The 25,531-nt window shown below is 42.2% G+C and overlaps 1 protein-coding gene across 6 annotated transcripts in view; it reads right to left on the bottom strand.

Annotated features, from left to right (window-relative positions):
- Window positions 1-25,531, bottom strand: part of MCC (MCC regulator of WNT signaling pathway) — a 377,378-nt gene that overhangs the window by 143,488 nt on the left and 208,359 nt on the right. For 2 of the 6 annotated variants that reach the window (XM_016147267.2, XM_016147278.2), the window contains one exon: window positions 21,042-21,152. The exons of the other annotated variants lie outside the window; for them this stretch is intronic. In XM_016147267.2, the coding sequence (XP_016002753.2) occupies window positions 21,042-21,152 (111 nt within the window). The remainder of the gene's footprint in view (window positions 1-21,041; window positions 21,153-25,531) is intronic. 6 annotated transcript variants of the gene reach the window in all.

Below are 25,531 nucleotides of genomic sequence, written 5' to 3'. Positions count from 1 at the left end.
TGCTCACATATTTGACCCATAAGAAGGTACACATGCAGAGACGGTCTGTCTCGTTTGAAATTCAAAAAATTCTGGTTACAATTCTAAAATTCCTGGATATGTGATTTCCTGTGTCATAAAAGATCAGAAGCAGCAAATTAAAAGGCTAGAGACAGCTATGCAGAGAATAGCAAGAACTGACAGCTGACAGATAAGACAGACATATTTAAAAACTCAACAGAAGCTAAAACCACTGAGAGGAACAAACACCTTTACAAACTCCAGTCACTTTTGACTCACTACCATTTGCAAGCATGCTGAAATAATTTATTACAAGTGTAGGAGAAAAATATTGTTATGCCCCGACTCGTATCTCCACGAACCACCAAGAAGCCGACACCGATGCAAGAGCAAGAGGGAGTTTATTTCAGACTCGAGTCCGGACCGCAGTCCACACACCGAGGCAGCAGTGAGTAGGAGGCGGTCCCGGACATCGGGCTTCAGGAGTATTTGAAGGGAAAAATCGTAAGCATGGGGAGCGCAATGTCTTGGTGTTACAGGATTGGTACAATGAGCTTGTCTCTTAGCAGGATTGGCTGGGTGATGGGCCAAGGAACAAGGCGGGGAATTTGGAGAGTTACTTTCCATAGTTCCTCTGATTGGCTGAGTCTAGGGTGGGGTGATCGCCTTGCTATCTGCAGCTTTTCAGGGAACTGGCCTGTGCTTAAGATGAAGTCTTATACCTAAGATGGAGTCACTTTGGTTGTTCAATATGTCTTGGAAGCAGATCATGTAAGATTTAGGAATTCTAGTTCACACTAAGTTCATGGTAAACTAAGTGTGCCTGTGGCTGCCCAGGAGCTCTGTCGTCTTAGGACAGGAACAGAGGCTGTATGGGGAGTGAGATGGAGGGTATAATTCCTCCTCACCCACATTGGTCAGATTGGTTCATTTCTGGACTTCCTGTTTTGATAGGGTAAGAGCAAATAAGCGTGTTCCCAGGTGAGAGGCACCAGGACTGTGAGATTTGTAAATAGGTAATACAAGAAAGCGTTTTTATTTTTGTTTTGAATGGAGGGGGGTGGTGCATGGGGAATAAATAAACCTGGTAAGGACTGAATCAAGCTGCTGCTGCTGTAGCAGGGTGAGCAGGGGTGAGGGGTGGGCTTGGGGGGGGGGGTGCGGTTCCTGGGATTCAACCACATTTGCATGGTGTCCCTCACTCAGATGCCCTGCTTTTCAAACTAAGGGAATCCAGAGTTTGGGAGAGAGTGTGTGCCAGGAGGCACCTGAAGCCACAATATATGAGACTGGGCAGAGTGGGGTGGTGGTTCACAAGCTGGCTGTGCAGATGCATTGTGTTTGGTTTGTACACCATCTCCCACTTGAGCCTATTTTAAATACGAATGGATTTAACGTGAAAATGTTTCCAGATTTCTTTAAACAACTTGAACTCTGGCAGCCTAAGGCCTGTAGCAGGCGCAGTGACAATGGACTAGTCACGAGGACAGCTTTCCTGCCTTGGCCCCGGCCCTGTGTCATTAACATCAGGACAAAAACAAAAACAGATCAACCTCCTAACCCACTTCATTGATTGAACCTTCACTGCCTGACATTTAAGTCCATAAAGCTTGCCCTAGAGCAACACTTTTACTTGATTTAAAAGTAATTTAAAATATTTTCTATTTAAGACCAACACGAATATGTTAGAGAACAAAGTAAAACACATATGCACTTTTAAGAGAAAACTTCTATTAGCTGAGATGTTGAAGTACTTTCAAGCTATAGACCCTTTAAAGGGTCACTGTAATTGCACCCAGATTTCACTTACAGCTTTTCCTTTGATTCAAGCTGGTTTTGCCTTGATTACGGCACTATGACTCACTGCTTTTTTTCCCTGCCCTTATCCTTCCACCTTTGTACGCCTACTCCCTTAATCATTAAGCCTTAGGACATAAGGTTCCTGCCAGCACCGAATCTTTTAAGAATGAAGCCTCAAGTCTACTGATCAGGAGGACAATAACTTTCGGTTATACTGAGGATAACATCTTGGCTTTAGGTGTGTCTCAGCCCCAGGCCCTTGGAGGCGGAACAGCCCCACCCACCTCAGGAACAGAAAGAATGTCAAGGCTTATTCCAGAATGGGACACGATATTCAATTATCCCAGCCCTCTCCCATCAGTAGCACCCAGGACCCCAACTCCCTTAGTTTCCATGGCTAAGGAATTTCTCTGTATAATTTATCCCCTTGAGAAACCTGGGGAGCTAGGCTTTTGAGTGATAGCTCGCCTTTGTCTCCTAGACTTGCAACTCCCTCAATCCTTATTTTTTGTTTGTTTGTTTCAGGTATACAGCACAATGGTTAGGCATTTATATAATTTATGAAGTGATCCCCAGTTACTCTAGCGCCCACCTGGCACTACATGTAGCATTACAATAGTATTGCCTATATTCCTACGCTGTACTCCACATCCCACGACTGTTTTGTAACTCCTAATTTGTACTTCTCATCTTCACCTTTTTCACCCTGTCCCCAAGTCCTCTCCTGTCTGGCAATCACCAGTTTGTTCTCTGTGTCCATGAGTCTGTTTGTGTTTTCTTTTGTTCCTTAGATTCCGCATATAAGTGCAATAGTGTGGCATATGTCTTTCTGTCTGACCTAACAGATCCTTACTTGCTTTGCTGCAAAGCTTGCACGTATGTCATTGACTGAGACGCACCACGGAACCCTTTGCTCCAGTTACATCGCCTCGGGCTGTGCTCTGCTTTCCAAGGGGTGGCACTTTCTAATCTTGCTTTATTTTAGGGCAGTGGTTCTCAACGAGGGGCAATTTCATTCCTAGGGGACATTTGGCAGTGTGTGGAGACACTTGGTTTTCACAATGGGAAGAGGAGTGGGTAGAGGCTAGGGATGCTGCTGAATACCTAGAACGCACAGGACAAATAATTATCAATCTAGAAATGGTAAGGCTGAGAATACCTGCAGAGGGGAGCGTTTGAGAAGTGTGGGCCTATAGAATGTTTTGAGGATCCTCAAAATATCAGCATTGGGCCCCAACCAACCATTCCGAATTCATCTAAACTTCTATCCCTTGTCATTTCTCCTCTATTCCTCATCCATCCTTTCACTGCCAGGTTTTCTTCTACCCTTTGCACACTCAATTTGGCCACATCATCCCTGCATGTATTACTGCCACACACTTTTATCCCTGCTTATCTTTCAAGTTCACAGTCAATATTACCTTGTAGTCTCTGTCCATGGGATTGTTTGCTTCTGTATTCTCATATTTAAACAATAACAAACCCACCTTAATAAATATCATGACTATGACCACCTTTGTTGTGTGTAGTTCAGACTGTCTGCATTTATACAATCTCATTTAAGTCTCACAATATCACTGTTTGAAAGGCAAGAAGAGCATGTATTCATGGGGTGGTTAAAAGAGCATGGGTTCTGGATCCAGGTATACCAGGAATCAGATTTCTGCACCATCTCTCATTGGCTCTGTGATCATGAACAAATTTCCTCACTTTCTTTTTCTTGTGAAAATGGGGTACGATCACTCCTAATGGACAGGGTCGTAGTGAGATCAGAGGATCCCAGGATATTTTGGGGCCTAGACAAGGCAGTCTTTGGCATTCTGGAGATATCCTCAGGGCAATTCCACTTAATACCATAGCTAGACCGGTGTCTAAGTAGGATACATATCTCATTTGCATAGGGAGGGAGAATGCACTGGCTTAAGAAGTGGCCTGTGTTCCCCAGAAATAGTACCACTTGACCCCAGAGGTGGGATTCTCTAAGGATCTAATAAGACACTGAGAGCATGCCTACTCCTAAATATAGACTAAAGACCAACCTATCCATGTCCACAGCAAAGAACATAGTCCCACTTGTGTATCTGTATTCATATTTTATTGTGACACACCTCTAAATGCCATTTCAGTGCTAACATCATTTATAGAGTCCATGCAAGCTATGCAGACCTTATCTGCTGTATGTTAAAAAACACTTAGCAACTCCAAACAACCTAGAAGTATCATTTAGTCTGGTGGAGAATGTCGTAATAAAGTACACTAACAAAAGCAAACATGTGGCCAAAACAGAAAAACCAGACTCTTTCTCAAAAGACGTAAGTTATCACAACTCGGAGCCACATTATATGCCAGGGTCCTTACACTTCTGTTACATACTCAGAACAAATTGAGGGACAAAGACTAGCCATGGGGCATAAATAAATCTGGTGTGTGGCCCTGTTGGAGGGTGATCCCATTATCATTCTGGAGATGGGAAAGTAGGAGCAAGTAAACCAAGCCATAAATGAGCCTCTTTCACTCCTGGGGTTTTGAAAAGGGGATGTAAAAGGGGCCATGCATTATTTAGAGTGAAGGAGGCGGAGACCTCACGTGGGAATTGAAATAACAGATATAACTTATATCAGAGCCAGCTTGTCCATATTACATGCAAGCCTGTGGTTGTTTCTGGATACCCCCATTTTCCATCATAAATTCATCGCACTCATGATTGAATGTTGTCAAGCTTCTTGAAAAGACAGAGCCAGCTGACAAATTACATTGATCTTATTGTTTACCAAAAGGAAGTAAATATAAAAAGTTCCAATTATTCTAGCATCATCATGAAATAGGTAATCAAGAAACAAGTGATTACATGTTCTGCCATAGAATACCATGCAGTCTCAATTTAGTTTCAAAAGACACACAGTTACTGCAGGGGTTTGGCTGCAAAGTTTATACTGTTTAAGAGGTACATTTGATCAAGAGGCTGAAGGCTTTACGTTTTTATAATCATTAAGTAAAGAGGTATTACAAACAACCAATAAAGAGGAAGAGGGGGAAATCAAGAAGGCACACACGTTTTTCAGAGATATAATATGAAGACGCCAACCAACATTTAACCTGAACGTCATGTGCAAGGTATCATACATCATTTCATTTAATCATCACGATGGCCTTTCAAAGAGGGTATTATTGATATTCTCATCTTACAAGTATGAGGTAACTGAGTCTGACTAATGAATGTGCCTGAGGTCAGTCAGTGGCAGAGCCAGGAATCAAAGTGTCTGCCTGACCTCAAAGCCATGCCTTCCACTTAGGTCAACTCTGAGCTTGACTAACTACAAAAGCAAAGAATATCAGAAGCCAGTTTTAGATAATGTGGATGAGAAGTGGATATTAAATAAGGAAAAGTAAATGTGAGGAGAGAAACACTAGCGTTCCATGGGATGAAGTGGAACTTTGTGGACAGATATTTTGAATCCAAAGCCCAGGCAGAACTCCACCTTGGAAGTGTCTGGCTGTTTACTGAGCCCTGTGACAGGCGATCACAGTGCAAAGTATCCTGCAAAAGAAACACCTGAACAGAATCCATATCACCTCAGACCTGCCCATTGTTTCCAAAGGCTTCAAATTAACCTTCATGAAATAATCCAATGGTACACTATTTGCCCAGTGACAGCCATAGACCTCTCCTTGCACGAACATCCTCTCTGAAGAGGCTGATGTCCTATATTGTGACCAAGTCTTCTGGAGTGTGAGCTGTCAACTGTGGCTCTGGTGGAAGGACTCGCTATATACAGGACAGGAAAAAGCAGCTTTTAAGTTTAAGCCTAATTTTACACTTAATCAGAAGAGAATGGTGCTTGAAGGACCAGATAATCGAAGCAGAGATGGATCACACTGGTCTGACGGAAGATATATCAAGATGGCTATGAGGCAGGGCACTAATAAGGGTGATCTATTAGTAGGCAGACTCAACTTACTCATTTACATTCACATATTCTGTCTCCTTGCGAAGTCTGCTCGGGACGACAGGCACCTGCTTTCACAATGAGGCTGCCACCCAAACTGTGTTTCTCTGACCCCACACCAAATTCTCAGTTAAAAAAAATGGCATTATCCTGATGTTATCTACCTCACTCAGATTCAATGCCAACTGCCATTTAAAAAAAATAATAATAATCAAATTTGCACTCAAAGGATGAAGACTTGTGGCTCCTAAGGTTACAACAAGAATGTGCGACAATCTACATGAGATTCCAAATGAAGAGCTCCCCAAATGCCGTCTGTGTTTCCCTTTTTATCAGAAGATGTTAGAACATACAGAAGAGCACAGAATTGTACCACATACTGACCACTTTGATTTAGTGACTGTAAACCTTTTGTCATATTTGCTTCCAGATTTTTTGTAAGGAGATGTCTTACAGCTATAATTAAAGCCCCCTTTTGTATTTATCCTATTCTCTTCTTCAAGGCAGCCACTTGTTGATGCTGGCATGAACCTGCCCTACCAAGTTTTCATACTTATACAACATGACTGTCAATAAAGGTATAAAATTGTTTATATTTATTTATATTTTATATGTAGCATTAAGCCTTCGATAACTCACTTCCTTCATATACCATTATAAGATTACCCATGCTGACACAGTAACATTAATAAAGTATTGATTTTAATTGTTCCCTTTTCATTAGCTAACATCTTAAGGACATGTTCAATTTTAAACGGTGCATGATATTCCATCATATAATGAGTCCACAATTTATCAGTTTACCTACTGCTAGGAATTTCAGCTGCCCTTCCTTTGTTCGCTAATATAAACGTTGTGACGTAGGGTCCTCTACTTGTCTTCTTGTGGTCATGAGGAGCTTCTCTAGGATATACCTACAGGTAGAATTGCTGGGACATCTTCGATTTTCTTGGAAGCTGCCCAAATGCTTTTCTAAATGGTGGTACCAATTTACACTCTAACTGGTGTTGTATAAAAGTGGCTATTGCTTCTCATCTTAATACAAATCATACGATTAGTTTAATTTTTGATAAATGGATGGGTGTAAAAATCCTTTGATATTTATCATTCACATTTCATTGTGATGAGGAATGTGAGCTTCTGAGTCAGAATCCTGGCTTTGAATCCTGGCTCTGCAATCTGTTGTTCATGTAACATTGATAAAGTTTCTTAGCCTCACTTAACTTTGGTTTTCTTGTATGTAATAGTCAGTATAAAAATAGTATCATCCTCAGAGGCACATTATTATGATTAAATTATGTACTTCAAGCACCTAATATTCCTGAGACAGGGCAAATGCTCAATAAATATTAGCTGCTATCATCATCATTGTCATCATCATCATCATCATCATCAAAAAGCAGTCTCAAAGTGAAAGCCTGCCTTTAGGTGTAAGGCCATTTTACAGGTGGCAAACCTGAGCCTGAGAAGTTAACTGGATGGATCCTCTGGGATCACTCCAATTTGCTAAAGCACAGCCAGGATTCAGGTGACTCCAGGCCCTACAGTCTATCTAGCATTATGCTGTACTGCTTTATATATCCCTTTATGCTGCACAACGGACAGAGAACAAATCAAAGTGAACAAATCAACTGAGGAGGAGCCAAGTGCGGAGGGGGTGATCAGGGTCTGGTGGAATCGTGGTTTAAGCTTTGAAAAGAGAAGTACTTTGTGTTCAAGGACACAAATGGGTACTACTGGATCTAATTTAAAAAGGCTAGCCACTTACTTTTTATTAGCCACAATCTTAAATAGTCACCATAAAGAGCAACCTTATAACTACCACCATGGCCAGCAGCAGCAGCAGCACCTCAGCAGCTGCAGGAGGAGCCCCAGGTGTCCTTTGCTGTCGGTTGTTACCAAGACAGCCTCTTAGCCTACTGAGATCCTGGCCTAACGGGCCAGTCAGGGGCCTGGCACAGTCTGTCATACCCAGTATGGCCATCTGCAGACCGCCACCTCTCCAACAGTGTCTCTGTTAGCACTAAGCAGGTGTTAAAGTGCCTGTGAGGTCCCCATATTTGCTGTCTACAGAGCTGCTGTGACAATCTTGGTCAAACTATTGTTGTAAAGTGATTTAACCCCACGGCTTACAGGTCAGATGACAAGATGTGAGAGAACTAGTATTCTTTAGCTTGTATTTGCCAGGCTGCTCTAGTTTTAAAGCAAGTAAGAAGCTACTTGGTCTCTATTTCTATACGGAGCTAGCAGACTACAGGGAAAGATGATGAAAGCAAACAGGTGTTTTCCTAGATCTAGGTGCTCTGGCCTACCTAGCAAGGCAAAATCAGGTGAAAAAGGAAGGCTATAAAAATTCTCCAGTGTTAGAAAACTTTAAGTGATTTACTCCACAGGAAAAGGAGCTTCGAACACAGAAAAGAAACGGGTCTGGAACAAAACAAAGAAAAGTTCCAAATCCAGGGAGGCCAACCTGTCCCTGAATCATAGCTAAGCAGTGCAGAGCTAGTCAGTATTAGCTCTCCCTTCTGCTGATAAAACTGAACAAACATACAAAACCTCACAACTCAGGGTGGGGTGTGGAGAAAGGCAGAAGCTGGTACAATAATATTCACCAGGAGCTGGTACGATAATACAGGTACACCTTAATGGTTTGAGAATTGCAACATCTAGAGATGCAAAAAGGCTGTGCCGAGGAACCCAGAGCAGGGGCAACAGGAAGTATGTAAAAACACCTTTCTCTGGAGCAAAGAAAAACAATAAATGTCCCTCAAGTTTCAGAATAGAAATATCTCTTGAAAACAAGCCCCATCACACGACCATCCTTAGGGCCAGACAGAAGTACTCTGAAGTGGGAGAGGAAGTGGAGGCCAGAGCTCGGTGCCTGGACACATCAGGCATGATTGGGCCAGCTGCGCCTCTCCAGGTTATGGTAATAGTTATAGAAGAGCAGAAATCATCAAGTGCAAAAATTATAATCACCTCCTTTTGGCATTATCCATCACACTGCATGAAGTTCCCAAATGTCACTAAGCAGAAGGTGAAGGTTGTTTTCCTGTCCACGCTCCTGACGTCTTCCTGACGTCTTCCCATCCGGTCATGGCAAACGCCAGAGTTGGGAAGGGTGCTGTGCCCCTAGCAGCCTTCACAGCAGCTTTCCACACATTTTCCTGAACCTCATTCTTCTGGCATCTCTGGTTTCATGAATCCTTTGCAAGTGTTTACCTCGTTTTCAATCCACTAAGCCTTTCCAGTCAGCTGCCCACACCTCTCATTTCATGTCAGCTCCCGGCTTTGCATCTACCACTCTCCTCCCTTCTTTCACTTCAGAGGAACAGGGGAGTCCCTCTCCTTTTTAATGTTTCTTTCTGGCCCTGACTCACATGGGAGCATTGGCGGTCATGGTGAAACCAAGTTTTCATGAGATCACACTATGGGGGGGAGATGGGGCCTGTCCAGAGAATGAGGTCATGGAATCCAGAGAGTCCCCCAGGCAGGTTGCTGCCCTCCGCTGGAGCAACAGGCAGGCAGATGGGAGAAAGAGGGGGTGCGAGGGAAGTGAAGATGACAGCCACGGGGCTCCCCGATCTCTTGATGATGCCGCAGAGGTTTCCTCCTGATCACTGGTAGCACTTTTTCTTGGGCCAGACTTCTGTGCACATGAGGGCGAATAGAAAGGAAGCAAGGTCATGGGGCTGGGGACGGGATGACCTTTTTTGAGTTTTTTATGTGACAGTTAAAGTGACACAATTGATTACAGAACAGCGACTAAAAAGAGCAGCCTGCTGGTGGGCCCAGAGCCATGTGCCACTACATCTCTGCCCTTCCTTGACCACAGCATCCTCCCACCCAGCCCTGGGCATGTGCCCACACCTGAAAGGAACCAAAGATGATACCCAGGGATATTCGGATAAGGCCAAACGGTTAGATCAAGGCACCCTTTGAATATCGCCTCTGAAAAATGCACTCTGGAGGGCTTCTGATTCAGAAGGGAGCATTCTCTGGGAAACTGTTGTTAGTGATGATAAACCATGAGAGGTAAGGTACCAGTCTTTCACTAAACATTTTTTTCATCTGAACATACGATTACATTTTCTCTGTAAAGAATTCATAAATTATATATATATATATATATATATATATATATATATATATATATGGCATTATCACTTACAGCCCTAACCACTATTTATAATTCAGCATATGTCCTTTGCGTGTACTCATAAGTGAGGGTTCAAGACACACGTGCATGGGCTTTGGGGTCATCTGGGCCAGATGGAATCCTAGCTCTGACATTAATGGTGTGATGTGCCACTCGACATTTCAAGCCTTATACTTTATTTCAAAAATGAGAGTTATACCACCTTCTCCGTAGGTTTGTGAAGACAGAGATGATACAGCAAAGTGCATAACACAGTTGGGACACAGAAGAACTTGCTAAGGCATAGCAGACGGTCTCTAGGAAAGCGTCTCATTCATTTAGGCTCTGCTAGTTTCCTATGGCTGCTCTAACAAATTATCGCAAACTTCATGTCTTAAAACAAACCACCCTTATAATCTTACAGCTCTGGAGGCCAGAATCTGAAATGGTTTCACTAGGCTGAAATCAAGGCGTTGGCAGGCTCAGGCTCACTCCAGGGGCTCCAGGGGAGAACCTGTTTCCTCACCTCTTCCAGCTTCTGGTGGCTGCCCACGTTCCTTGGCTCGAGGCCCCTTCGTCCTTCCTCAAAGCCAGCAGCCTTGCTCTTCAAATCTCAGACTCTGACCCTCTGCTTCCATCACCCCATTTTTTCTTCTGACTTTCATTTTTCTGCCTCTCTCCTATAAAGAGCCTTCTGATAAAGTTGGGGCCGCCTGGTAATCCAGGATAACATTTCTATCTCAAGATTCTTAATCGCATATGCAAAGTCCCTTTCATCGTGTAAGGTAACATATTCACAAATTCTAGGGATTCAGACATGGACATCTTTGGGAGAACATATCATTCAGCCTAGTAGTTACTCTTACTGTAGTAAGCTATTTGAAGACGATAGCATGGATTTGTTGGAAATATTTTCTGCAGCTTCTCTAAATGCTTTCCATAAAAATAACATATTTGTCATATCCTATTGCTCTGTTCTTTGCCATTTCTCCCATTAATTCTAAGCCTAGGAATTCCCTCTATATTCGGTCAGGTTAGTATTTATGTACATGTGCACATATCTGCATATTTCTCATTGTTACAAATTCAAACAATTCAGAAATACATATAGGAAGAGAAAATTCTACTTGTCACAGGAAGCCACTTAATAGCTTAAGATCAACTCTCCCGGAGGTTATGCTCTGTATTCACACACACATGTGCATTTCCATTTGTTTATGGGGCCAATTTGTCCACCTAGATCTCCAGTCTGACTGGGGTTTACTTTAGTGGATGTTATACACCTAGGAATCCCTCCTTTAATTTGTTTCTTTTCTAAAGAGTGATTAACCAAAGCACTAAGGTAATATTCATTTTTCTATGAAAGCATATTTCTATGTTTTCCAGATACCAACACCTGGAGAATCATCCGCTTGCCAGTTCTACCTGACATTTGCAGGTACCACTGTTCACCTGGTGATGGTTGCACAAAATGCAGAAATAGCACTTTGGCAAAATTAGCTAGTGTCCAGAAGACTTACTGTGTAAACCCAAGCCCTGTAAGTGCCATAAACATCACATTTTTGGTTTTATGGTTGGGGAAAAAGAAAAATAGTTATATTTGACAAGTGAATAAATCTGTCTTGAATTTGTCACAAAGAATTTCAGAAATCCTACAGGAGTGCATGATGTTAACTTATGTGTCACTCACTTTGGCATCTTCAGAGCCTTGCGTGATTCTCAGTGCACACAAAACACGCTTGAGAAACTTCTGTTGAATGAATGGGGAAAAGAGGTCCAGCACTGGCCCACAGAAGAGAAAATGACTTAATGCTATCTGAGACCTCCTGCTGCCACTCTGCTCACTAGGAAGATTTCCGCAATCTTGAATGCCCTTATCAATAATCGTTTCTTGAGGACCCATTGTGAAACTCGATCTAGATGCAGTGCAAAAACAAGCAAAATACACCAAACCTAGATTAGCCACCAAACTAATGAAGGAATGAACACCACTGCATTCCGGGGGTGGGCCTCACTTCTCCGCTTTCTGTGGCAACATTACAGCCAGGCTGGTGGTCCTATCACTGGGAGCAGTGATGTTTAACTCTGAAACCAGGTCATCCCGGCTAAGAAGCATCTGCACTCGTTTGGTGATTGTGTCATAGGCTTTTCAAGGGCATTGTGTGGACCAGAAAGACCCACACATTCGTTGAAGGGAACAACAAAGAAAGCCAGCTCCAAGACTGAGCATAAATCACACTTGGGATGAGAAGAGCAGCATATCTTGTGATGTAGTCAATTAATTATTACGCAGCAGCAGCATCATTCTAACGGAATATGCTCTGAACTAGCAGTCAGCATCCAGACCCAGCACCAAACGCCAGGAAGGTAGAGCATCTCTGTTAGTGCTCACCAGTGGGCAGGAAATTGTTTCAGAACTCAGTGAATCTCACTTAGAGAATTAGACTTGCAATCTAGTTGGAGCCACACGCAAACAACTGCGAATGCGTCTGACAAAATTTAGAGTAGCCCAAACACATTTTCCATCTCTGCATATGACAGGCAGATTAAACTCCTTTGAAGTGCCACCACACCTCTCTAACGTACTGTACATTGCATGTGAAATTTATCACCCATCTATGGGCACTGGGCCGGAGGTCACTGGGGCTCTGCCAACCTGACAGAAGCCACAGGCCTAAGAAGGAAAGGGGAAATTTCCAACATCATCAGAGTACCCTTGGAAGAAACGAGCTTCAAGACAAATTAGAATGGAAAGTGCAGTGGACATTTAGGCAAACATATCAATAGCCACTTCTGCCTGTGAGATGTTTGCTAAATAGTTGAAAAAGTTTCATTTCTAAAAACTCCTTTGATCACCATATTCCCCTCAAAAATCTTTGGCAGCTCCCTATTGCCTATGGTCCAAATGCCACTGTCTGGCCTTAAAGCCTCCCTTGTCTGGCCCCTCCTCTCTGTTCACCTCCTTCTGCTCTCCCACACGGGGGTCAAACTGGTCAAGTCACAGCTGCCTTTTGCTGCATATGGCACTCCCTCTGGGGAGAAGGCCATTTTCTCCTCCAGATATTGTAATCCTATCATCCTTAAGGAGCTAGGTGCCATTCATGAGACGCGCCCCTCCACCCCCAAGCAGCTCAGGCAGAAGCAGACTCTCTTCCTTTTGATTCTTTATTTGCGCCATTCATTTGGCACATAACATCTTTCACTGCAGTCATCCCCATTTACCACCGGGCGTCTGCTTTGGCAAGTGGGAATGTGGGCCCCGTTACTCTATAATTTTAAGAGAATCCAAAAATCTGGATTTTTTTAAGTGAAATATTTTGATATGTAGGAGCTACTTCCCAATGGTAATTTTAAAAAATTTGTGGGCAAATAAAGGCATGTCTGTGGGTTCCAGTTATGAGTTTGGGGACTGTGATCTAGACCCTTCACTGATTTTCAACTGTTTATTAATAGTTGTAACATTGAAAATAAAAGACACAGTCTTTCTCTCAGGGAGCCGGAACCCTAGTTCTGGACACATAACATGTATATGTGGTAACAGGAGCAAGAAATGACAACACATGTTGATACCGTGGAAGACTTCAGACTTTTTGAAATAAGTGGGCCAGGGGGTCACGCTGACAGGCTACTTATGAAAATAAATTCTTGTTACACCCTCTCTAGCATGCAGGGAGTCTGATGGCTCAGATTGCAGGTAACAAAGTCAACCTCTTATTTTAACCTCTTACTATTTCTTGGGCCCTGGGAGGCTAACACAGTTAGTGATGGCATCAAATATTGAGGACTTACTATGTCTTAAGTACTTTGTTTCATTGATTTAAGAGATAAAAGAAATTAAACGCATTTATTTCATTCTGTCCTCATAGTAACCAAATGAGGGAGTATTACTATCATCACTTTACAGCTGAGGAAAGAGGAGGGAGGGCGTTAAGTAATCTGCTCAAGGTCACAGAGCAACTGCGAAGCCAGGACTTGAACCCAAGACCAGAAACATGAAGACATGTACTTTTCTACATTGTGCTATGCTGCCTTCCATAAACCTGGGCTGAATGAGAGGTGAAAGAAATTCACGTGAGAAAAGTGAAGTTGCGCCACCTGAGCCGAGTGTCTCAGCATGGCTGAGCGCGCGCTGGCAAGGCCGTGCAGATGTGAAGGGTGGAAGGACCGGCTGTAGGCCATGCTGTGAGCCAGAACTAACTCAGATAAAAGGAAAGTGGGTGCACTTATAAGTCTGGCATGAAACAGGCCTCCTACCATGTACAGAAACCATATCACCAGTATAAGATGGTCTGACTCATTCATGACTTTGCTGGTATAATTATCTGAGTTTAAAGGGGTTTTGCATCTACTTCCAAAGCTGTGTGACAGAAAGGGTCGACACGTTATTTCCATCTTTCCCTGTCACCTGAACCCCTAACACCAAATAGGTGCTCAGATATTTTAAAACAGGTGAATACAGAGAATGTGTGTATTTCCAGAGAGGAGTTAGGAACTAAACCATATCCTGGCTAACCTTTTAGAAATGTATAGATGTGACACATCTATTTCTGAGATAAGTAAAGGAGCAACTGACACAAGATTCAGAAAGAGTCTACTGTGCTGGATTGGATAAGCAAAATCACACAGGCTAGGACAAATATTGTCACATTCTAGATTCTATGCTGGGGGTAGGCGCACAGGTTTGTTTTATGTAAATAAAACAGAGAGAAAAGGATTCTGCATGGACCCACGATGCGTGTGACAGGAATCGAGGATCATGATTAACCTAATTCTGTGAAACTGAGGTCCAAAAGTAAGTAATGAATGAAATCACAAGACATACAGGAGCAAGGCCCTTCTCCTATAATCTATAAAACAGACTACAGTAAAATAAATTGCCAAGTTTCAAAGTGATGTGGGTATGGTTTATGCAAATGGGTCCTTACCCTGGAGTTCATGCACCTTGATTAGGATATGCTCTATCGCCTGAAACCCAACGTAAAAGTTAGTGAACATGTGTGCTTTTTCTGAAGGGAAGGCTTACCGCTTTCAGATTCTTGAAAAGGTTCATTACCTAAAAAGAGTCAGTCTCAGGTTAGAGAGGGAAGGCACCTGAAGCAGCGGCACCGCAGCAGGCCCCGCATGTCAGAGGACGGGTGAGCGGTGGGAAACCCGCGGGGGCCCCACGTAGACGAGACGATTACTCCCCACGGTTGTGGACTTCCTGAAGAAAATGACAAGTCGTAGAGAGAATGACGCGACAGTTTGCCAAGGCTGACCTCGCCCTCTCTCCTCCCCGTCTGCTAAGGTACACTGCAACAAGTGACATCATTAAAACATCCGGACTTTCCGAGGATTGTTCTGAAACATGAGGGAGGAATTCTTCTGGCTTCTTCCAGATTAAGGTCATTGATTTTTAAAGATAAATATAGATAGACATGGATTATAGTGACCTATGTGAGAATGCAAAACAGGATCTGTATTTATTTTTTAGGTACAATGTATGTGAGGTACTAGAATGACGACTCCTAACTGCAGAAAGGATACCTTATGAGTACGGGTGAAAAGCAGTTTTGGAAGGGACCAGCTGACCAGGTGAACAAGTTTTAATGTGAAATTTGGGAAGTGAAGAAAGAAACATAGGCACAACAAAACCTAGCTACGGCGGAAGACATAAATATGAAACCCCACAGAAGGGGTTTCAAATCCAATCAGAGAAAATAAGAGAGAGCTGGAACATCATCATAAACATAGACTATGGGAAGTAAACATTATGAAGGAAATAGGACATAAATATAACCTTGGTTTAAGTGACATAGAAAAAGGAAGGTGTTCAATGAAAGCTATTTAGCAGAGGGTACAGGACAGCAGCTGTGTGTCAAGATGACAATTTTACAGTGGAATCCTGTGTTGCTATAAGAAGTACATCACTGACTGCTTCCATGCGTCTGGCAGAATGCAGAAAGACTTTACAGAGCGGGGTGCTGGCAGGCTTCCTTCCAACACCAAGATTTAGTGGTTCAACTTAAAGAAATATTCTCTCATATTTAACTTCCCAGTTCTACTCAGGCTAGACTTCGGTTCTCTATAGCAGACAGAGCAGGAAGCCCCTTAGTCATTTCAAATTTACAGAAATGTTGGATAAAACTAAATCTAAAAAAACCAAGTCAGCCTCATAAGCAAAAGTGGTCAACTGCCAGAAACAAAGAGGCATTTCAAAGATAGACCAATGAGGGGGTTTGAAGCTATCTAGGTGATACCAGGGGTGAGGCCCTAAGACCCCTTAGCTGGTGGGGAACTGGTCCTCTGCTCCATAAGGCCTACAGAAGGGGGAGACTTTTGTCAGGCTAAATTTTAAAATACATTTGCATTTCTTGAACACAGACTAACTTGACCATGTGATAGACGAAGGGCTAACATGCTGTACTGGATAATCTATAGGCCATTTAGAGTATGGAGGCTTATTTGAGATCAAACATTTAAATTCTTATGTTGACCCATTACAAATAGGAAAAAAGTTTCCAATCTAGCCCTCTAAAATTAACTTGGCATCAGCTATGCTTGGATCTGGAAGTAGAAATAACTGACCTACTGTGATCTAGCATCTCAGCCATCCATAACCTAAGGCCCCAAGTTAGATGACACCCTATTCCATGACTCCTTGCTGGTGACTTACAAAATCCAAGAACCAATTAGCTTTTGTTTTCTCCCCAGTTACAGGTATTGTTAAACTTCCTGTATTTCAGAGTTGATGCTTTTGATATGTTTTTGTTTTGTTTTTTTCCTTCAAATTTTTATGAAAACATGAAAGAAATATTTAAGCCATGTAATGGGTCATACTCCAACCCTTAATTTCTAGGCTCCTTTACTTCAAAGCAAGTAATTTAATTATGCAGGAAGGTTAGTTTAGTAAAGGTTCATTAATGCCCAAGACACACATTCCTTTCTCTTTAAAAGGGGAAAGTCTTATTCCGCTAGAGGGACCGATTAAACCAGGCAAGTTTTTACACTCAAGCTAATTGAGACCAGGGGAGCCAGGAATGAAATGGTTTCCTGACTGGCCATCCAAGCAACATGCCATCAGACAGGCTACACTCACGCCCGCCAGGAAAGGGCGACGGCAGCCATGAATGACCCCAACCCCCGTTCTCTTCATCTTCCCTCTACTCCCTCCCAAGCCTCACCGGCTGCCAACACAACCAATTAAACAGCAAACGTTTCTTGCGCCGAAACAGGCTTTCCTTCTTCCCTGACCCTGTACAACCTCTATCTTCCATTACTAATTTCCCCTTTTCACTGAAGCTACCAAACATCTGCTGTCTGCTTTCCTTGCCTTAGATACCTTTGAACAGATTGGGATTAACAGAATTCCATGTTCAGTTATGCAAAAGAAAAAAAAAGAAGAGGGATGGGGAAGAAGTTCAAAAAATAAAGCAACCCCCATGCTATGCCTAAATGTGCATGGAGCTTCAAGGGGAAATGACTTTCGATCAGCTCCTTAAAAAAAATTATATATATATGAAGACTTGCCTAGTTTAAGCAGCCACTTTTATTCTAGATTTGCCAAAATAAATTCTCCAGGACAAATAACTTACACTAGGGTAGTGTTATCATTTAGAGTTTACTTTAAAAGGTTTTCACTGGACACACCAAGTTTTGATTTTTTTTGACAACACACATCGGTCTATCTCTGTAGGTCTTTTTTTCAGACATGTTCATTTATTAACAGTCGTTCAGATATGTCTACAGAGTATTGTGGTGGGGTCACAAACACACACACATGCCATCTCCAAATAGCATGCTACACACACTCATACACACAAGCAATATTAGTCGTCTAAGGCTGGGAATGAAACCCAAGGCAAAAACCATGTGCTCTCTTTTCCTAGGAAAGTGAGACATAGTTTATATTGGATGATTCGCTGCCCACCCCAAATACCTCCTACTCTTCCCCCAGCCCCAATGCCGACAAACGTTTGCCATTTTTAAACATTTTTCTAGTGGTATAGGATTTTTAGACTCTAAATCTAAGGCACTTATGAAAGAACAATGGCAACATATTTTTTTTTTCTCACCCACGTCCACAATGACTGCCACAGCCACATTTAAATATGACTTTAAACTGTGCCCAATCTGGAGAAAAAGTATTTGACTGCTAGACTCAGTAAAACATATACAATTTCCTTTTTTCCTTTTCAGAACTTTTGAGCCACAAAGTCAAGAAATCTTGGGGTGACCACCCCCTTCTCATCTTGTATAGAGAAGCTGACACTTAGGACGGGAGGCCGAGTTTCCTTATCTCAGGTAGGGCTTCGCTCAGGTACCTACCTTGTGAAGCACAGTGGCTCTCCTTGCCCAGCATGGAGTGAAGTCTTAACTAACCCAGAGGTGTGGCTGTGGTGGCGGCAGAGTCCAGGGGTGGGTCTTGCTGGGCACCCGCCCCTGTAGCAGCCTTTAAATGAACTCAGTGACTCAGCGGTGTCCCCTTCCCCCAGCTGGCCTCCCATCTCACTCCTCTCAATTGCAGTGATGACCATGTGACAGCACGTTGTCTCCACCGAGACTAATCCCATATCAATAAGAGCTTTCAGCACCACCCAGACCAGATTACTCTGTCTCACAACCACTTTGCTGACCTTCCCCAGGGGCCAGAGAGTACTCCCTCAGGGCTTACTATTTACAGAAGAGTCCACACAAGCCCGATTTCTGGGTGTGATGATTTCACTTCTAAAGTTTGTGGCTTTAACAAAGCAACTTGGCAACCAACATTTGACCATTCAATCGGGCACTGTGCAAGCCACCAGAGTTGAAAACTACCCTGCATTTTACAGATGCGGTGATAAAAATCACTCTCGAGTTCCATAAAATATAACTGCCACGGCAGAGTATCATTATTGTATTTGTAACCACCAGCACCAAATCAAAAGATGAGAAATAAAGGCTGCATATTAAATGACAGGTTAGGATGTGCTTAAAAATACCAGATGTGTGGGTTTTGCTATGAGATTTCTTTGCCATAGATACAAGGCAAGGAGACATGGCTTTTTATTCTCAGATTCATTCAGACTAAGTATGACATGTTTTTTTAAAAATGCTAAAACAATAACTAAAATTGGTTTTTAATGAATCCAGTCTAATTCTTAACAGAGGTGAATTAACGAAACGTGACAGAAGGTGCCAGGGAACCAAACGGAGCGCAGACCAGTCTCATCTACTCACCCATCTTTGCCAGCAATTTTTAATCTGTTCCTAAAGTACTGTGGCTGGCACGAGAGAACACTGTCTGTCCACAGGCTTTCAGAGCAGACAAGATAAATAAGAGGAATGAGTATACAGACCACAGGCTATTACGGAGATAACTGGGCATTCCCGGAGAACATACGTGCCTGGCCAGAGGTTTTGTAAGAACAGTTTGATTAGCCTTACGCATAGGAGCAAGAATGCAAGGCCATATATAAAAATCATCACAAAGGATTTTTCCAGCACTAATTGTTAAGTCATGAAGCCATCTCAACAGAGAAAGCCCTCTGCACACAAAGCCCTAGAAAAGCTCTACTTTATTAATCTTGAAAGTTAAGATTTTTAGTTCTAGAACTGTGATGGTAGCTATTCAGAAATTCAATCTCTTTCCCTTAGAAATGCATGGAAATGAGGAAATCTGCACTAAATAAAAATTTACTTTTAGTATAAAACACTTGAAGCATCTTCAAGTCTGTTCGAACAAGGTGGGCGGATCTGAGGGACCTGTGGAGAGCGTAACAGAGAAGTGTGGTGGGGAGGTGGGAGGTGGGAGGTGGGGTGCAGGGTGGGGCACAGAGAACACTTCCAGTGGAAAAACAAAAGGGGAAGGCACCAATATCAGGAACCCAGGAGACATTAAGTAAGAGGAAAGTCATTCCAAAGTTGCTTGCTCCCTGGCCCACAATTCTAATTATTACCAGAGGGGAGGGAAATTCCAATTCCTTTCTGATCATAATACCCTTTGCAGTTTGTCAGATATGAGATCTCAGATTCGAGTGGATTAATTTGGAAAACACATTTGAATCCATTTTGAAGTCTTAGTTTTACGTGCGACAGTTAATAAATGCAATTTAGCAGTAATAGAGAAAATATACAAATACCTAGAGTGAAAAATGGAATCATCCATAACTTTCCCCTAAACACATAGAAGACAGGGCTGACGACAGGGGCTGGGGATGGTTCACGGTCTTGCTGACAAAGCAGCAGAGAATTCCGCCATGAGGGTTTGATTCCCACTCTCGTTAAGGAAGCAGGTGATCCAAAGGCTGGTCTCAGTCTTTTCCATCTTCCCCTTTCTCCTGACCCCTGTCTTACTAGCATTTTCCTCAACGAGTCCCTAAAACCTGATGTATTTTATATTGGCAAGATGAAAGCACTGCCTGAAGCTTTTACAGGAAGTGCTAAAATGAAAGGCGACTGATGCAGTGAAAAGAGCAGGCCCTAAGACTCAGGAGAGGTAGGTCTGAGATAGAGAATAATCAACGGCCACAGGTCCATGGGCAAGGAGGTTAACTTCTGAGGTTCCATTTCCTCAGCTGTAATGACAGCATTATCTGCCCTGCTTGCTTCCTTAACAGAACTGACCTAGTGCCTATACTGTCAGGTAGATGCACATGGCTTTGTATCATCCGGAAGGTGGATGAAACAGGATGGAGAAAACAAAGTTTCAGCCCCAGCTCTGCCATTTTTCTTGTGTGCTTTCCTTTCCCTTTTAGGCCCATTTGTAAAATGTGGATAAGTCATTCCTGTTCTGTATACCTGCCAGTGTCAACGCGAAGCTTAAACTACGCACTTAAAGTGAAATATTACAAAGCATAAGGAGCTATCAAGGAGCAGGTTCTTATCAGTCTTGAAGGGGCTATCTAAGGACTGTAAGCTTTGAAAATATAAATAGTTCTAAGTTGAAAGAAAAGTCTTAAGAAACATTTTTATTTTGTACTGTAGGAAAATATCTTATTGCTTTAAATAAGGGAAATCTAACAGTTTCAAATCAATGGATTAGGGGCGAGATTATAGAGAAACAATGGGAGTGGTACTGGGGGGAAATAGAACATTCTTCCAAATAAGACTGTTGAAACCAGCACTAAAGGTGTTAATGAGGAGCCTTGGGTGACACAACCACACGCCAGCTTTGGAAGCCAGCATGGCCAAGATACCTGCAAGCACACCTCCGGGTGGGTCCTCTCTGTTGCGTCAGCCTGTGAGGGTCTGCCCACCCCTTTCGATAGCTGGGTGGAAAGCTGGCAGTAAACACTGTGTGACGGCATCTGGAGAGAACAGTGACAGCTAGAAAGCTGGGCAACTCAATCCTCGCAGCACTGCCCAAACACCCAAGTTCAGAATGACAGGTCACTGGAGCTTGGAATCATTCGGTCCAAATATCTTGTCTCACAGACAGGGAAACTGGCGCCTGGCAGCAGCAAGGTGAAGATACTTCTCTAAGAAAGGCAGCCTCCGAGCTCTGCTGAGCATGCTGGGCCCCAGGCTCCCCACCTAGTGTACACTCCACCAGCCTGAGGTGCTTTTTTTTTCATCTTGCATCCCTCTTGTTTGCCCATTTGCCAGTATGTGTATTCACACGATAAGACTTGTTTCCTATTCTTTCCTTAGGTCAATTATTTTCCAACTAGCTAAATATTTCAGGTGCATTGAAGAACCCTAGCCTTGAACCATTTTGAACCTACAAAATAGGTAACAGGTAATTAGTTTATGAATCCTCAATATTTACATAGCTCCTGATAGTTCTTTCTCATTGGGTCCTCACAACAGCTCTGTGATACAGGGAGGACAAGGCTTATCTCCCCAATTTACGTGGTGCTCTAGAGGGGGTAAATGATTTACATGGTGCCAGAACTAGAGCTGAACCCTGGTCTTCCAACTACAAACTTGGTCCTTCCTTCTCCACTTATTCACATTCAGAGCCTATCATGTACCCGGAATGGTGGTCGAAATCAAGGGGAAAAGATGTATAAAACAGAGGTCGGGTTTCCAGGGAGCTGGCATCTAGTGGACATACGGACACACACACACACACACTCAGAAGTTATGAAGACGTGAATTCAGGGCTTAGAACATTGGAATCCAATAGTGGAGACCTGATTCCACTATTTACCATTTATGCCAGCATGGCAATCATGGGCAGGCCTCTTAATAGTTCCCTCATCTCACAGGACTGCCTTGAGGATTAAATGAGATAACAGGTGAAAGATGTTTAAGTATAAGGCCTGGCTCGTGGTAAGTTATCAAGTAAGTTTTTGCTGTTTTTATTAATACTAACACAGTGCAATGATAGAGACCTGGGAAGGTCATTACCGGAGCAGAGTCCGGCGACACTCATACTCAGTTTGGGAGATGGTTTCTGGAGGAACTGAATCTTAAAGAATGGACTTTAATGAAAAGATTGTTCATGCAAAAGTATCCTTCTAGTCATCTGTACATTTATGAAGTTATCAGCGCCTCCTGTGAGCACAGCACTTTACAAAATGGTTCTCAGCAGGCCTCCCTTAAATAAAGGGTTTTCCTGGGATACTTAAAACATGAGCTCCTTTATAAGAGTTACACTCACACTTTCAGAGGTATACCTACTGGGTGAAATGAAGCATACTGTGGTCCATTCTGACTCTAGCCAGTGGTAATAGCTTAAGAGATATATGTCTATATAAGAACCCCAACAAAATAAAATGGCTTTTGCTAACAATACAACTGCATCCCCCAAAGGCCACATTAGAGAGGGGGCTGAATGAGAACCCTATTCTCAGCAGTAGAGGTAGAGCCTGAGATATTTGAGATTTCAATTATGTTGGACTTTACCTTTTTCTTGAAGGAAAGAATTTACCTGGACAAATGTTTACTAACAGGTAATATTTGCTAACCAAAGGTAGCATTGACAATAATCTCATGCTTTCCACTACGTACTATGAATTCGAATTCCTCTCTATTCATACCTTTCAACTCACTTGTTCCCGTTAGCCAAAGGAGCTAATGTAGATAAAGCAGAGATGTGGCCAAAAATGGGCAAGCCTATGAACTTTCTTTTGAAAACAGAAGAAAAGTTCTGCTGCTAAGATAAAAAGTCACAAAATTATTTATTAATTGGATAATTTGTTCAGATCAACCCTTGCACGGCAAACTTTGGGAGAAGGAAGTTGACATCTATCTGTCTTTAACCCCAATGGGCAAGACTGAGTCCTTTCTACGAAGTTCCTTAATCTCATGAAGAAAGAAAACTATCATTCTTCAAGAACAGCCAGAAGCTATTTATTTACAGCTGGACCCTTGGCTGGTTCTCCCATCTTTGACTGCTGCCCTCTATTTAAAAAAAAAAAAAAATAGAAAAGAAAAAAAGAAAGACCAAAAAAATGATCTTTGCAATTTTCTTCAAAGTAGATTCTTTGATATAAGACATTCATTCTCATCTGAAATGTGAGGTTAAAAAAATTGAGAAAAGGAAGTCTTTCAACCATAAGAGACAAATACATTGCTGTAATGTAAGAAGGTAACAGTAATCTTTCAACTTTACTAGTTCACCTAATGAAATACAGAGGTTCCCCCACTAATTTACTCAAAGGCAATGTCACCAAAAACATGGACACAGAATGAAGACATAGATTTCTTAATGTTTTTCTATATTGCAACTCACAATAAAATTCAGAGGGCTAACAATGAGGTCAGATCCTGAAGACATTCTGTGAGAGGTTAAGAGATATGGTAGACATTGATTTCCTATGGTGGCCTAATACCATCAAAAGATAGATCCTAAAAAATGCTTCAAGAAATGGAATGATACAGACTGTCTCTTAAACTACCTTCCCTAAAGAGCACCTCTTCCAACCAGGTTTTTATAGAAGCTGTATATATGACAGAGCAAGATTTTATTCTGTATCAAGCGTCTGGGTTTTTCTGACAAGATCTTAGATCCCAAGATTAAAAATTATTTTCATTCCCAAAATGTTATTGCTCCCAATTGCCATTTATCAATGGCTCCCCAATCAGTCACGCTCTGCCTAAGCAATGCAACAAAACATCGGGCTATGCCTACGGCAATTCCTCGGGGTTCCTCCCAACGGGGCCCATAAAGACTACAAAGGAAATAAAAAGATGACAGAATGTACACACTTTATTTTCGACCTATTCTGATTTCCTTTAGGCTTTGGGTACAAGACTACCTTTATGGCTGCAATAATTTTACTGTAAAGACCCAGGATAGAAATTTCTGCTGGGAATTTTATATTAAGCTGTCAAGCAAAACGCAAGGTAGGCTTTTATCTCATTCAAGGACGCCATTGCACTCAAACAGGAAAGGAGCTGCTTTCAAACAGAAGACTAGCTCCTAGTGTCTCCGGATCTTCTGCCACCCTCCTTCCATGGCCATTCCTTCAGTGAATTCTCTGTGTCCAGGGTATCACATTTTGGTCAGGTTCCACATTTGTCTTACTTACTTCTTAAAAAAAGAAACACCAAGTCTGGTAAAACAAAAAAGTGGGAGTGGGGAGGAGTGACAAGTAGGGCTTTTGTTAAATTTATAAATGGATGTGAATAGAGTGTTATTTCATTTTTGCTTATAAAAATAGTGTCCATGCTTATAGCCATCTCTGTCAGCAGTGATAAGGTCTGTAAGACAGTCTCCACCGACTTAAAGGAAATACAGTTCCGTGTTTTTTTTTTCTTTATTGTAGCCACCACAACTTGATCTAGCCTATTACTTTCATTAGAACGCATCTCAATACACCGTCCCATAATTTACCCATATTCTCTCTTCATCCTCCTCAATTCTCTCTCTCTCAAATATTTACTCAGTGTTTAATATCAGTTTGGCGCTCTGCTAAACTATATAGGGGTAGTTTAGAAAACGCATAAGAAAATGCCCTCCCTTGTCTTAAACCTTATATTTTACTCTGGAATATAAGAATATAATACTAACATTGCCCCCTCCTTAACTCAACATACACATAAAACCAATATTGAGTATAAGCCAGCCAGTGTATCTGATGAACATATGTCCCTAGACTCAATGTGGTTGGAACTTAGAAAGCGGGTAGAAATTAGGAAGATGAGCATAGTGAAGAGCTTGAAGGTGGAATTTGCTAAAGTGAAAAGAAGATGTTTGGGGGAACATGGACATAACTATACAGGCAAAAAGAAGGACCTGAAATGAGTGACCACATGAAAAAGGAGAAACCAAGGTTGACTGGTACCAGGGAATCTCCCTAAATAAGGAAATTATTTTCCAGTAAAGAAAGAGTTATATGAATAACAATTTATTTTAAAATAGTCTAGCACAGGCAACGGGATAGAGATGTGTTACTTTTAATCTACCCTTTAGGGATTGTGACCTACCCTAATTAGACAGATAATCCCATACTCTGGAAATGTTTGGCTAGCACTTGAAAGATGTTCATCAAAAGACATCAATCTAGAGGTAGCTACTTCAAGCTCTTTGCCTCTCTCTCGACATCAAAGGCTTCATAAATTAGCTCAACGGAGATTAGAAAAGATTTCTCATTGGTGAAGTTAGTGGTATGTAAGATAGGTAGATTGGCTAGAAATATAGCATAGGCCCTCCACTCCAGGATGAACGAGATATAAGAATCTGATAAGCTCAACTTTACCTCCTGCAACAGAGCCACAGCTCAATTCTGGCTTGAAG

This window comes from Rousettus aegyptiacus, unplaced genomic scaffold (genome assembly GCF_014176215.1).
Source record: "Rousettus aegyptiacus isolate mRouAeg1 unplaced genomic scaffold, mRouAeg1.p scaffold_m13_p_8, whole genome shotgun sequence".
Taxonomy (NCBI): Eukaryota; Metazoa; Chordata; class Mammalia; order Chiroptera; family Pteropodidae; genus Rousettus; species Rousettus aegyptiacus.
This window is presented reverse-complemented; position numbering and strand designations above follow the sequence as displayed.